At 43.2% G+C, this 13383-nt stretch overlaps 1 protein-coding gene across 1 annotated transcript in view; it reads right to left on the reverse strand.

Moving 5' to 3' along the window:
- Positions 1-6638, reverse strand: part of LOC123511976 (protein adenylyltransferase Fic-like) — an 8547-nt gene extending 1909 nt beyond the window's left edge. Inside the window, 6 exon segments of the mRNA XM_045268088.1 lie at positions 2281-2490; positions 3170-3345; positions 4178-4407; positions 4883-5021; positions 5024-5116; positions 6251-6638. Of these exon segments, the coding sequence (XP_045124023.1) occupies positions 2281-2490; positions 3170-3345; positions 4178-4407; positions 4883-5021; positions 5024-5116; positions 6251-6593 (1191 nt within the window). The 5' untranslated portion in view covers positions 6594-6638.
- Positions 6639-13383: the final 6745 nt, after the last annotated feature.

The following is a 13383-nucleotide window of genomic DNA, read 5'->3' on the forward strand; positions in this document are numbered from 1 at the left end:
GCCAGACGTTACCCTACGGAACGAGCTCAGAGCTCATTATTTCCGATCTTCGGATAGGCCTGAGACCAGGCACACACCACACACTGGGACAACAAGGTCACAACTCCTCGATTTACATCCCGTACCTACTCACTGCTAGGTGAACACCACCTACACGTTAAAGGAGACACACCCAAATATCTCCACCTGGCCGGGGAATCGAACCCGGTGGCTCTAACCACTGAGCTGTGTGTGTGTGTGTGTGTGTGTGTGTGTGTGTGTGTGTGTGTGTGTGTGTGTGTGTGTGTGTGTGTGTGTGTGTGTGTGTGTGTGTGTGTACGGTGGGAATGAGAAAAAAATGGATGGGTGAGTATGTAGGGTTGGAAAAGTGAGGGAGAAGTGGTGTAGAAGTATAGTGGTGTAGAGTAGTGGTGTAGTGTAGTGGTGTAGGGAAAGTAAGAAATAAGATGTGGAGTAATAAATGTGTTTTGTGGTAGTAGGACAGCTATGCATGAGTTATTTTGACAGTAGAATTGTTGTGTGTGTTAGTTAGACAGGAGCAAGTCTGATTAGCATAGGAAAGGGAGGGAGGGAGGGAGGAGGTGGGAATGAATAAATACACAAAATAAACAAATAAACAAAATAAAATAATGCATTGTGTGTTTTGTAAAGTTTTCCTGTGTATAGAATTAACAAGTATCCTTAAAAATTCCAATAATATTTAGTACTTTTGAGTGAGTGAGTGAGTGCATGTCTGTCTGTCTGTCTGTCTGTCTGTCTGTCTGTCTGTCTGTCTGTCTGTCTGTCTGTCACACATTTCTTTATTACAATGCCATAATTCCATGAAAACAGAAAAATATGAATAAAATCCCAAAACAAATAGACAGACAGTAGTAGTAGTAGTAGTAGTAGTAGTAGTAGTAGTAGTAGTAGTAGTGGTGGTGGTAGTGGTGGTGGTGGTGGTGGTGGTGTAAAACATTATTCTTTCTAAACACACATACAGAGAGAGAGAGAGAGAGAGAGAGAGAGAGAGAGAGAGAGAGAGAGAGAGAGTAAAAATGTCTGTCTGTCTGTCATACCAACTTTAGAGAAACACAGAACAAAGAGTGCTCAGTGTGTGTGTGTGTGTGTGTGTGTGTGTGTGTGTGTGTGTGTGTGTGTGTGTGTGTGTGTGTGTGTAACTTACTTCACTGTCTGAGGTGAAGTAGTAACCATTCTGCGGACAAACAGCTCGTCAGTTCAAAAATTCTCGTTCCTTTAAAGATTTCGGTGATGGATCAAAATTTTCACTCATTCAACAAACACACACACACACACACACACATAACGTTATAAACCAAGAAATCTTTTAAACACCACAAAACACACACACAAAACATCTTTAAACATCCACACTCTCAAAAAGCACACTTGAAAACATTCTCACACCACAAAATGCCCTCAAAACACACTTATACCCCACAAAACACACACACACACACTAAACCACAACCTTAAAACACCACAAAACACACTCATGCACCCTTAAACATCCCAAAACACACTCAAAATGCCACAGAACACACTTAAAACATTTCTATACACCACAAAACACCCAAAATTACACTCAAAACACCACAATACTCAATGAAAACACCCAAAACACATCTTTCCAAACCCCATATCACCCCACAAACTAAGATTCACCCTTCTTTTCACCCCAAGACTATAAGCACATTTTCTGTACCCTTAACTCACCCCAAAAACTTAATTTCACCCTTATATTCACCCCAGGAAAACCAAACACACCTTCCCAAACGACAACTCACCTCTTTTACCCAGAATTCACCCCAACTCACCCCAGGAAAGCCAAACACACACCTCACCTACCTTCACCTCACCCTGCTACCTGTTATTCACCCCTCATCACCCCAGCACCCCCAAAACACACCAAGCACTCCTTAAATCACCCCAACAGACTTAAAAACACAGCTTCTCAACCCTAAGTCACCCCACAAGCACACTACTCACCCCTCCTCACTCCAGCACCCCAAAACACATCTACCAGACTTTACTTCACTTCTCTACACCCCAATTCACCCTAAACCACCCTTACTACCCCAAAAACACCCCTACACATCCCTAATCACCCTAAAACACCCCTACACACCCCAAAATGCTCCAACACACCACTAATCACCCTAAAACACTACTAAACATCCCAATTCACCACCAAAACTGACTTATTACACCCCAAAACATTCCAAACTCACACCAAATCACCCTAAACACCCCAGCTCACCCCAGCAGCCCAAAACACACCTGCATCAATAGGAAATTCATGATAAGCCTGGCCGTTCTGCCGTTGCCGTCCGAGAAGGGGTGAATAAAAACCAGCTTGTAGTGGGCCAAGGCAGCATAGCGGACTGGGTGAAGTGCTTGTGCCTCCGGGGAGTTGAGCCAGGCTATGAAGTCCTCCATCAGTACCTGCAGGCGCGTTGGGGGTGGCGGGATGTGGTCGCTCACGTAGACCTGTGTGTGGGGGTGACTGGGGTGAGTTTTTAAGTGTTTTGGGTGTTTGGGATGAGTTTTGGAAGTGACTGTGTGATTTTTGAGGTGGTATTGGATGTTTGGAGTGTTTTTGAATGATTGGGGTGTTTTGGATTACTCAAGTGAGTTTTGGGGGTGTTTGAGGTGAGTTTTGGATGTGACTGGATGAGTTTTGGGGTGAATTTTGGTGTTTGAAGTGATATTATGGTGAAAATGGCTGTTTGGGGTGTGAGGAGGAGGAGGAGGAGGAGGAGGAGGAGGAGGAGGAGAAGAAGAAGAAGAAGAAGAAGAAGAAGAAGAAGAAGAAGAAGAAGAAGAAGAAGAAGAAGAAGAAGAAGAAGAAGAAGAAGAAGAAGAAGAAGAAGAAGAAGAAGAAGAAGAAGAAGAAGAAGAAGAAGAAGAAGAAGAAGAAGAAGAAGAAGAAGAAGAAGAAGAAGAAGAAGAAGAAGAAGAAGAAGAAGAAGAAAAAGAAGATGAAGATGAAGATGAAGAAGAAGAAGAAGAAGAAGAAGAAGAAGAAGAAGCAAGAAGAAACAACAAAAAAAAAAAAAAAAAAAAAAAAAAAAAAAAAATCTAGATTCACACACACACACACACACACACACACACACACACATCAGCAAGAGGCTGAGATGAGTGCCTGAGTATGTGTCCGTCTCACCTGAGTGGTCCGCAGCTGGCCGGCCTCCAGGGGGTCCACATGGCCCAGGACGCGACGGTGAACCTCTAGGATGTCGTGCAGGGTGATGAGCCCCACACGGTGCAGCAGAGTGGTGTTGATGAACTTCAGAGCCATGTCCAGGCCCAGGATCTCATTATGCTCCATCACACTCTTGCCTGGAGGAGGAGGAGGATGAAAAAAAAAAAAAAAAGAAGAAGGAAAGGAAGAGGAGAGGAGGAGGAGGAGGAGGAGGAGGAGGAGGAGGAGGAGGAGGTATAGATTAATTAGGTTTAGTTTTCATTACATTTTGTTTTCGTTTGGTTTGGTTTGGTGGTGGTGGTGGTGGTGGTGCTTTAACTTAACACAGATTTGTTTTGTTTTGGTGGTGGTGGTGGTGGTGGTGGTGGTTTTGTTATATTTTGTGTTTTGGTTTAATTTGGTTTGGTTTACTGTGGTGAGGTGAGGTGAAGTGAGGTGAAGTGAGGTGTTGTGTGGTGTGTTGATGCTGATGGTGGTGGTGGCGTTGGCATGGCATGGCATGGTGCAATGTGGTGTGATGTGATGTGGTATGTATGGTGTGGTGTGTGGTGAGATAAGGTGAGGGGAGGTGTTGTGAGATGTTGTGTTGTGTTGTGTGGTGTGGTGTGGTGAGATAAGGTTAGGATAGGTTATATCAATTAAGATGGTGATGGCAGCAGTGATGGTGGTTAGGTTGTCAGGTGGTGGTGATACATTGATGCTACAACTTGTAATATGAAGAGATGATGAAATAATGACATCGAAGAAGAATAGGGGGAAGAAAATGAAGAGAATAACAATAAAAGGCAATACAAGAAAGTATAATTACAAGAAATAGATGAAAACAATAATGAAAATAATAATAATGGCAAGTGATGAATATAATAAAGAAGAGCAGTGAAAAACATACACACACACACACACACACAACAGTTACCCCCACCACACACATCCCAGTAGCTCCACACACAGACATAGACACACACACACCTCCAACACTTAGCCTCGTCTCCAGAATCATGCGCGTTTGAGCAAGAGTCATGGTATTTCCCTCGATGCCAGCTGTGTGGTAGATGTGCTGGTAATACGCCTCCTTCTTGATCCTGCGCAGGGCTGCTGAGGAGCTGGGGATGCGTGCAAGGTCGTCCCTCTTGCTGTCGATCCTTTCCAGCAATGTTACGTCCATTTCATCCACTAAGGGTTGTGTTCGGCGTCTGTTTCTGTGGATGGGTGGATGGGTGAATTGGTGAGTGTGTGGGTGTGTGGCTGTGTTTGTATGCAATTTTGTTTAGATCCTTTTAGATCTCTTTAGATAACATATTTCTCTCTGTTCTAACACTTCTTTCTCTGTCCTTTACTTAGATAAACAATTCCTTATTTGTACACATCAACAGAATCCCTCTTTTCTCACATAAACCTCTTTTTTGTAGGAGGGGAAATCTGGCCAAGGGCAACAAAAATAATGAAATAAAAAGGACCACTTAGATGCCAGTCCATGAGCAAGTCTGAAAGAGTTAGCCAAAAGGATGGGATATTTGTCTTGAAATCTACCTCTACATCTTAATAATTCTCTCCCTCACAGACACATAGACACAGCCTCAAAGTGTGTGAATTAGCAGGAGAGAGAACTATGGCTTGGAAGTACAGTTTATCAGCTTTCATCTATACAATTCTCTCTCAGACACACAGACAAACCTCAAAGCACGTGAGTTAGCCGGGGATACAGCCAGGGCTCGGAGGTACAATTTATCAGCCTTCACGACGTCATTCCTGTGGTGTTCTAGGTATTCACCGTAATGGACCAGCACGTCAGGGTGTCTCGGGGCCAGGGAGAGGCGTGCTCCAGTAACCGCCCTGCCCTGGCACTCTTCCCATTGTACACCAGCTCCTTGGCTCTCTTCAGGGTGTTCAGGGCCTCAATCTGTGCATCTGGGTTAAGATACATGGGTAAGATTAGGTTTTTTTTTTTTTTTTTTTTTTTCAAATTATAGTTTCATGCAACCAATGATTTTCTGGTGTGGCATATGTTTTTCTGGTGAGACATGCAGTGAATTGATTGATGTTCTACATAATTTTCATTGTAAATTGAGTTTTTAAAGTTATGACACTTTTCAACTTATGCCTACCTCTCATTCCCATTGATCTAGGTGGAACTCAAACCTAAGCTAACTTCAATTTTAATCATAAAAAAAAAATCCTAAGTAAAAAATAAATTAATTAAAATAAAATAATATAAATAAATAAAAAAACAGGATGAAAAATACCTGCAACACAAAATAAATCAATGCAGCAAAATCATTGACAACACTGTTCACCAGTAACACAGCAACACTCACAGCAGGCACCACTGCTGCCGCCTACCATCAAAAGTGTAACTTAGCTATGTATTTTCAAATTTTTGATGTGATCTTGTTGATTTCTGACCTCTTCTGCAATGCACATTACTCTATCTAATATTCTCCCACAGGTCCCCCAAAATGGTTGGAGATGAAAGGTGGGCGTAAGGTGAAAAGAGTCACAACTTGAAAACTATCATTTATGAAGGAACTGATGTAGAACTTTGACCAATTCACTACATGTAACATGAGAGAACCACTAGTTGTGTGAAACTATAATTAAACTCACATTTTTTTAGTTCTCTAGCTTGAGTCAATGTGTGTATGGGTAGTGTGTCCAGGACTTTGCAGTGTTAACATAACATAAATAATAGGATAACAAAGGGCCACCAGGGCCCATCTAGGTTATCCTGTATCAGTCGCACAGCAACCTCGTCATCAGTACTTAAAGATACACTTACAAGTACACAATACATTATATACTAATTCTAAATATTTGGCCCATTAACAGGGCTAAGTCCTGCAGCGAAATCCTCTACAATTTGTTAGGTTAGGGTGTGTTGTCTTGTCTTGTTGCATCACATCACACTGGGTCAAATTAGGTCAGTTCAGAGCTTAAGTCAGGTCAAGCCAAGAAACATTACCCCAGGAACTCTTAAGATGCAAACTATTACAACTGAATTACCAAAACTACCACCACCACAGCTGCACTACCACCATAACTCACGGTGGCCCTCCAGCTCCGTGGTCTGCTTGGTGGTGAGCTGGTGGTCCTCGTGGTCACCCAGCAGTGCCATGGCCACGTAGCCCTCGTCCATCAGGGTCAGATCAGCACCAGGAGGCAGCACCCCCAGAGTAGCCTTCAGAACCTCGCCATCAGGTACTCCCATCCCCGCCCACCACGCTCGTAGCACGCCCACCATCCCCGCACACACCACGCCGCACAGGAACACTAAGGCCAAGGTCAAGGGTCGCATTTCGCCGCGTCCTGTGAGGTGTGGGCCGCGCAGCAGGGCATTGGTGATGGTAAGATAGGAGCAACAGCCGCCACTGCTGCGCTGCTCGGCCATGGCACTGACGCAACACTGCCCCGCTGGATGATTGCGTTTTCTCCACGGGCTTACTAATAATGGATATTTGGTTATTTTTTCGGTAAATCTGATGTTGTGTAATGAATGAGGATATTTTTACGTGAGGTATTACAGAAAATTAAGGTAATACATCGCTTATTGAAGCAAAAGTTTCGTCGAGAGTGACGTTGGCACTCTGGCAGGTGGGCGGCTGGGCGCGACTCTTTCCTATCGGCGACGCGACAACCTTGGAGAAAGGCCAAGGCCTGCTCTAAGGAGCACCACGGTAGACCAAGGCTGTCAGCCTCATGGTGAAAATACATGTAACCTCTCTAGCGGACAGGGTATGGCAATATGAGGTAGGACTCAACCAGAGACAGTAGGAAAATACCACAAACCTGCTGGCACGCCAATTCCTGTATATGAAATAGCAAGTGAACACAACAATTTGAAGAACTGATTTATGTGCCATTGCAGGATTTGAAATAATAACCTTTTCAACAATTTCCTCCTCAAAACTGATATTCGCAACGACCACCACGACCACGCCCACCTCTCATGGCGAGGCGTACGGGCAACACAGTAAGAGATTGACCAAAGCAGTGCGTGCTATGAACATGCTAGTTGTCCCCCCACCAGAACGGTCATCCGCTCCCTGCATTGCAAGAATCAGTCTTATCTACCGTCAGACATTCACCAAGAATGTGAACACAGCATCAGTGGCCACTGGCGCCCTGGCTCCTCATAGTTGCATGGTTAGTATTTTCGCCGCACGCGGTCTTCCAATCTGTAGACCTTCCCAGAAGTAATACGTACAATATTAAAAGCCACATATTGTATATATATATATATATATATATATATATATATATATATATATATATATATATATATATATATATATATATATATATATATATATATATATATATATATATATATATATATATATATATATCAGAAAAAATAAAGGATTTAAAGGAAAATGAATAAATAAAGAAGCATGTAGGGTGTATCATGAATATGGGAGTAGGCCATAAAGAAAGATAAGGCAACACACACACACACAGTCTAAGTCCTATCCGAAGATCTGTCTATGTGCTCTGAGCTTGCTCCGTAATGGGAAGGTTGGCTGGGTGAATTACACACACACACACACACACACACACACACACACACACACACGCTAAGTACCATGAAAGAAAATGACACACACACACACACACACAGCCACCTTCCCCTCCAACACCCTCCAGCTGGGAGCTGGGTGTCAGTGGTTCCAGCTGGTGGGCTCCCTCATAACGAAAGATAAGGCAACACACACACACACACACACACACACACACACACACACACACACACACACACACACACACACACACACACACCAACCCACCCCCACACCCTCGGGGCTGGAGCCAGGTATCGGCCTGGCTCCAGCCCCGGGTGGGGGGTCGGCCCTCTCTTGATGACGTCACATATATTCGTTACGCATATCATTTTGAAAATGAAGATTCCCAAAAGGTAGCTGGACACGAATGTTATAAAAATTCTGACTCGTTATCAATCGAAACTAACTTCTAAAATACAAAAAAACATTGCCTAGGAAAGGAATAATAAAAATAGCTCAAAAATATACTAAACAAAGTATTAGAACTTTGACTTGCTTAAACACAATTTCAAAGCCCACCAATTTCATTTAACTGAATCGATAACGTTTTTCAAAAATTATGACTATCATTTTGATATATCAAAACCTGGCAACTCGCCCTATTAGAAAAAATAATATTTAAAAAATGACGTTGTTTACAATATTAACAGGACTACATATCATTCTTAAAGTCCACATCTTTAACTTTTCAGGAGCCTTGCACACTTTTCTCATGATAAACCATCTTTTGAAAACACAAACACTTCGCTACAACTTCAAATAAAAAATCACAGATAGCGGAGGTAAAAATTTAGCGTATTTTGGCCCTCCCATTCAAGTCATAAACACCCTCTACATCACCGTACTTCACTCAACTCAAGCATGAAAGACACGTAAAACACTGCGAACTATCATTAGAAACCCTTAAAAGCCACTTGTGACTCGAAATAAATGAACTGAGACAAATATATAAAAAAGTGGAAGTCGAGCATCTGGGACCGGCATTTTGGGCGGGAGCTGGTGATGACGTCACAGCCTGGGGCTCGTGACGTCATGGGTAGGCCCACTTCTTCTCACTGAGCCTCCATAGCACACAAATCATGTAATTGCGGATATATCTCAACAACTGACATGAAAGATTAGGATTATGGCTCCACTTTGTGACCTGTCTGGCCTGTAATGAGTGAGAGATGAGGCAGATAATGGCTGAGAGAGAGGCGGCGGGTCAGGGGATCGGTTTGTTTACGTTTTCAAGATTTGAATTATTTGGTTTTTATAAGTATGTGCAGGTGTTAGTTCACTGATATGTTGTTCTGGAGGTTACCAACGTTAGGTTATGACATGGCACCACCGTGAAATGATGAGTTATACCAATATATTACTTACGTTAGCCAAAGACTGCTCGGCGGCGGCTGTCCTGTCACTAGCAGGCACCCAACCTCCACTGTCCACTTTGTGTCCTCAACCATGTTTAACGTCTCTGATTAGGCTCACACTGGTACTGGTAGATATCACTATCTTCATCTCCACCACTCACTGTCCCTCACGGCCAGCGCCTTGTCCTGCCAAGTGCAGCGCGGCTCACGGACTGGTAGTGGTCACCAGTACCAGCCTTAACGGTACTGTACCGGTACCCCGCTAGCCGAAACGGTACTGAGCAAATTGTATACAGCGTACCAGGTGGCTCAAGGCGAGCGGTGATGGGTAAGACGGCATTGAGTCATTCTCACTCTCGGTAGCGCTCCACACTGGTACCGACTGGCTGCCCTGGCGTGTCGGCGCTGTCTCGGTAGCTCGGCGAGACGCGTCTGTACTGGTACGACTGAATATGCCGGCATCATTTCCGGTACCGCTTGACGCTTGTACCGTCTGCTGCTGCTTCGTACCGCTAAAATGAATAATGTTTCGGCACCACTCGGCGGATCGGTGGCCAGGACGGGTGGCGGTCTGGCGGACTGTCGTCTGGCGGTGCAGTAACACTGCAGCTGACCGGCATTTTAACATTGCATTTCTACTTTTACTACTACTGCTGCTGCTGCTGCTGCATACCACTCAATTCATACCATTACGAATGATTTTTTTCATGTTAGTTTGCTATAATTTAGGTATTTCCCATCAGTTTTAAAAGGAACCACAATATATTATGAAGACGGCCGTGTGTCTTCTATTTATATATTTATTTTTTTTTTTACAAAAATATTTATGAAAGACCTGTGTGATTTGCTTTATGTAGATATAAATGATAAATGCTAGATATTTAAATTGGCAATTTCACACACACACACACACACACACACACACACACACACATGTGTGTGTATATATATATATATATATATATATATATATATATATATATATATATATATATATATATATATATATATATATACACACATATATATCTTCGTGTATACCACACACAATGTTGTGTGTGTGTGTGTGTGTGTGTTGTGTTGTGCTGTCCTTTTTGAGGCAAATGTCCTTTTAAGCTGGTCTGTCCTTTTTCATGTGTAGTGTCTGGCAACCTGCCGTAGTAGCTCACGGCCGGCCAGTTTACCGTGACTCACGGTAATCTGGTGTGTGTGTGTGTGTGTGTGTGTGTGTGTGTGTGTGTGTGTGTTAAAAGTGTATGTGTTTAAAAGTGTAGAGAGAGAGAGAGAGAGAGAGAGAGAGAGAGAGAGAGAGAGAGAGAGAGAGAACCTGCAGGGTTATATGAAATTTAGCAACATTTAGGGTAGGCTGGGAGGCTGGGAGTGGGAGCGCTTTTTTAAGGGAGTTGTCGGTTGCTTATTATAGTTACCAGTCTGTGATCCCACAGAAAAATCATAAGTTTATAATATGCTCGATTTATTTTTATATAACACAAGAACAAATATGATAAAACAATAAAAAGATAGGAAGTTGCAGAAACAAATTTTTTGACTGCGTGTTTGAAGGTTTGACCGGATCCGTGGTTCACAATGAAAAAAAAAATAAATAAATAAATTTTGCTGAAAAAAGGACAGAAAAGGACAGATTTTGACTGTCCTTTTTTACAAGACAACTTAAGGACAAAAAGGCTAAAAAAAAAGGACAGACTGTCCTTAAAAGGACAAACATGGCAACCGTGGTTCACTACGGGTTCCGACCACTATGAACGGAAACGTTTGGCAACAATGTTAAAAATATACTCATATGTGTATATATTTATGTATGTATGTACGGTATGCATGTATGTATGCATTTCACGAAGCAGCTACCAGTATTTCAAACAAAAGTGACATCTGCCATCCTTTTTTAAGTGGTACCTAGTTGTCATTAGCTACAGATGCCTCTGAGGTATCAGCTTGCCTGCGATCTACACTCCACCCTCCCGTCTGTCCCCCCCTCCGTCCCCTCCCCCTTGTTCCTCATATCACCGCCTCCACCCACCTTCCACCCTCTCTATATATCTATCTCTCGCGCCGCTCCGCTCAGTACCTATCACCTGAGACACTTCCCTATTTATTCTTTATTCTTTAGTCTCAGTCTCCATTCCACCTAATATTTTTCGAGCCATGGATTGCTGTGTGAGCCTGGAAAGCTTGTATCCCGGAGTAACAGTTTGTAAGCTCTCAGCCCAGAAACTACGGCAAAGGGATTCATTAGTGCCTTTATGCGTTTATCAATAACTGAACAAGATTATTACACACCAATGTTAACTGTGTGTGTGTGTGTGTGTGTGTGTGTGTGTGTGTGTGTGTGTGTGAGAGAGAGAGAGAGAGAGAGAGAGAGAGAGAGAGAGAGAGAGAGAGAGAGAGAGAGAGAGAGAGAGAGAGAGAGAGAATTAGGAAAGGTCTAAGGCGTTCAGAATTTTAATGGCCACAGTTTTCACTATTTTAATCCCCCACATGAGTTTCTGAAGCTGTATAAAGTCGTCAAATAGTTAGGGACAATGGCTATGGAAACGCGTCATGGTACAGAAGGGATTAAGACAGTTTGGGATATTACATTACCTTAACTTGGCACTTGGAGCAAGGGAGGAGAGGCAAGGCAAGAACGCAACACGTCAGCCAGCAAGCCAGGGAGACACGGAGACCCAGTGAACTATGAGTGAGGTAGAGACCAGACGGGAGAGCTAAACTAGTGGAGTGGGTAGGGAGGCGACCACTGTAGCTTGGTTCACCTGGGGAGCGTTGCCCAGGTAACCCACACACACACACACACACACACGTAGTGGTTCACCTAGCAGTGAGTAGGTAGGATGTAAATCGAGGAGTTGTGAGTGGCTTGTTACCGAAGATCTCGGCTCATTACTCCTTCACTGAGCTGTTCACGTAGGGTAACGTCTGGCTGTAAATCAGAGAGTTGTGAACTTGAAACACACACACACACACACACACACACACACATACTTACTATCTGGAAGCTTTACCAAATCTCTCCACTCATTACTCCGACTTACTCATCTGTCTGTTGTGAAGAGCTAAGAGGAATGTTGAATTAGGATTGAGTGAAGAGAGAGAGAGAGAGAGAGAGAGAGAGAGAGAGAGAGAGAGAGCTATTCCATTCACGTGCAGCGATACAAGTGGAAATATGTAATAGGTGATAACAATTTGATGTGTATGCATTGTTTTCAGTAAGATCTCAAGCACACACAGTGACTTGCATACACTTATTCATTGGGGTTAACTAGTATCAAAGCGTTGCCATAACCCCTTCAGTACCAGGACGCGTTTCCCTATGCATTCTGCTATTTGGTGATTTTATACAGCTTCAGAAACTTATGTGGGGATTTAAAATAGCCATTAATCTTCTGAACTCCATAGACCCTTCCTAATGTCAATAAAATCGCCTAATCAAACCCAAAAAACAAGGTATAAGAAATGCGAGGAACCTTGATTTGTTCTCGCCAGCCACTCCACGAACGACGATGGAAAGTGGAAACAAGGCGCTGTGTTGTTACTGTTGTCGTCCATAAACTCTCAATCTATTTCTGTGGGCGCTGTTGTCATTAAGATCTCCAGCACTGAATTACCGCCATGCACTCAGTTATGGGCGTCTGAGTGAGTCAAGTTTAATCCCTTAAGTGGCATTTTTACGATAGTTTGTGTGTGATTAGATGATTTTGCTTACAATAAGAAGCCTCTACGGTGTCAGATATTAATGGCCAGTTTTCACTATTTTAATCCCCACATAATTTTGTTAAGCTGTATAAAATCATTGAGTAATAGCCAGAATAAATATGAAAACGTCATGTTACTGCAGGGGTTAACACGGCGGGGCGAGGCGAGGCGATAGAGGCACCTTGCTTTGCTCCGGGCTGTGTTTCCTACATATCATAGCTTCCCCTTGCTCAATAAGCGCTAAGAATAGGACACATTTCGCTATACGCTATTACTTGCAGTTTGTGTTGACAGACTAGGATAATAAAGAGGGACGCCAGAGATGAAACGTATACAGAACTGTGAAATAACGACACACACACACACACACACACACACACACACACACACACACAGTCTTAGTCCTATCCGAAGATATGTCTATGTGCTCTAAGCTTGTTCCGTAATGGGGAAGGCTGGCTGGGTGACTACCGGGCGACCATAGTGAACACACACACACACACACACACACACACACACACACACACACACACACACACACACACACTAAGTA

This window comes from Portunus trituberculatus, chromosome 4 (assembly GCF_017591435.1).
Source record: "Portunus trituberculatus isolate SZX2019 chromosome 4, ASM1759143v1, whole genome shotgun sequence".
NCBI classification, from domain to species: domain Eukaryota; kingdom Metazoa; phylum Arthropoda; class Malacostraca; order Decapoda; family Portunidae; genus Portunus; species Portunus trituberculatus.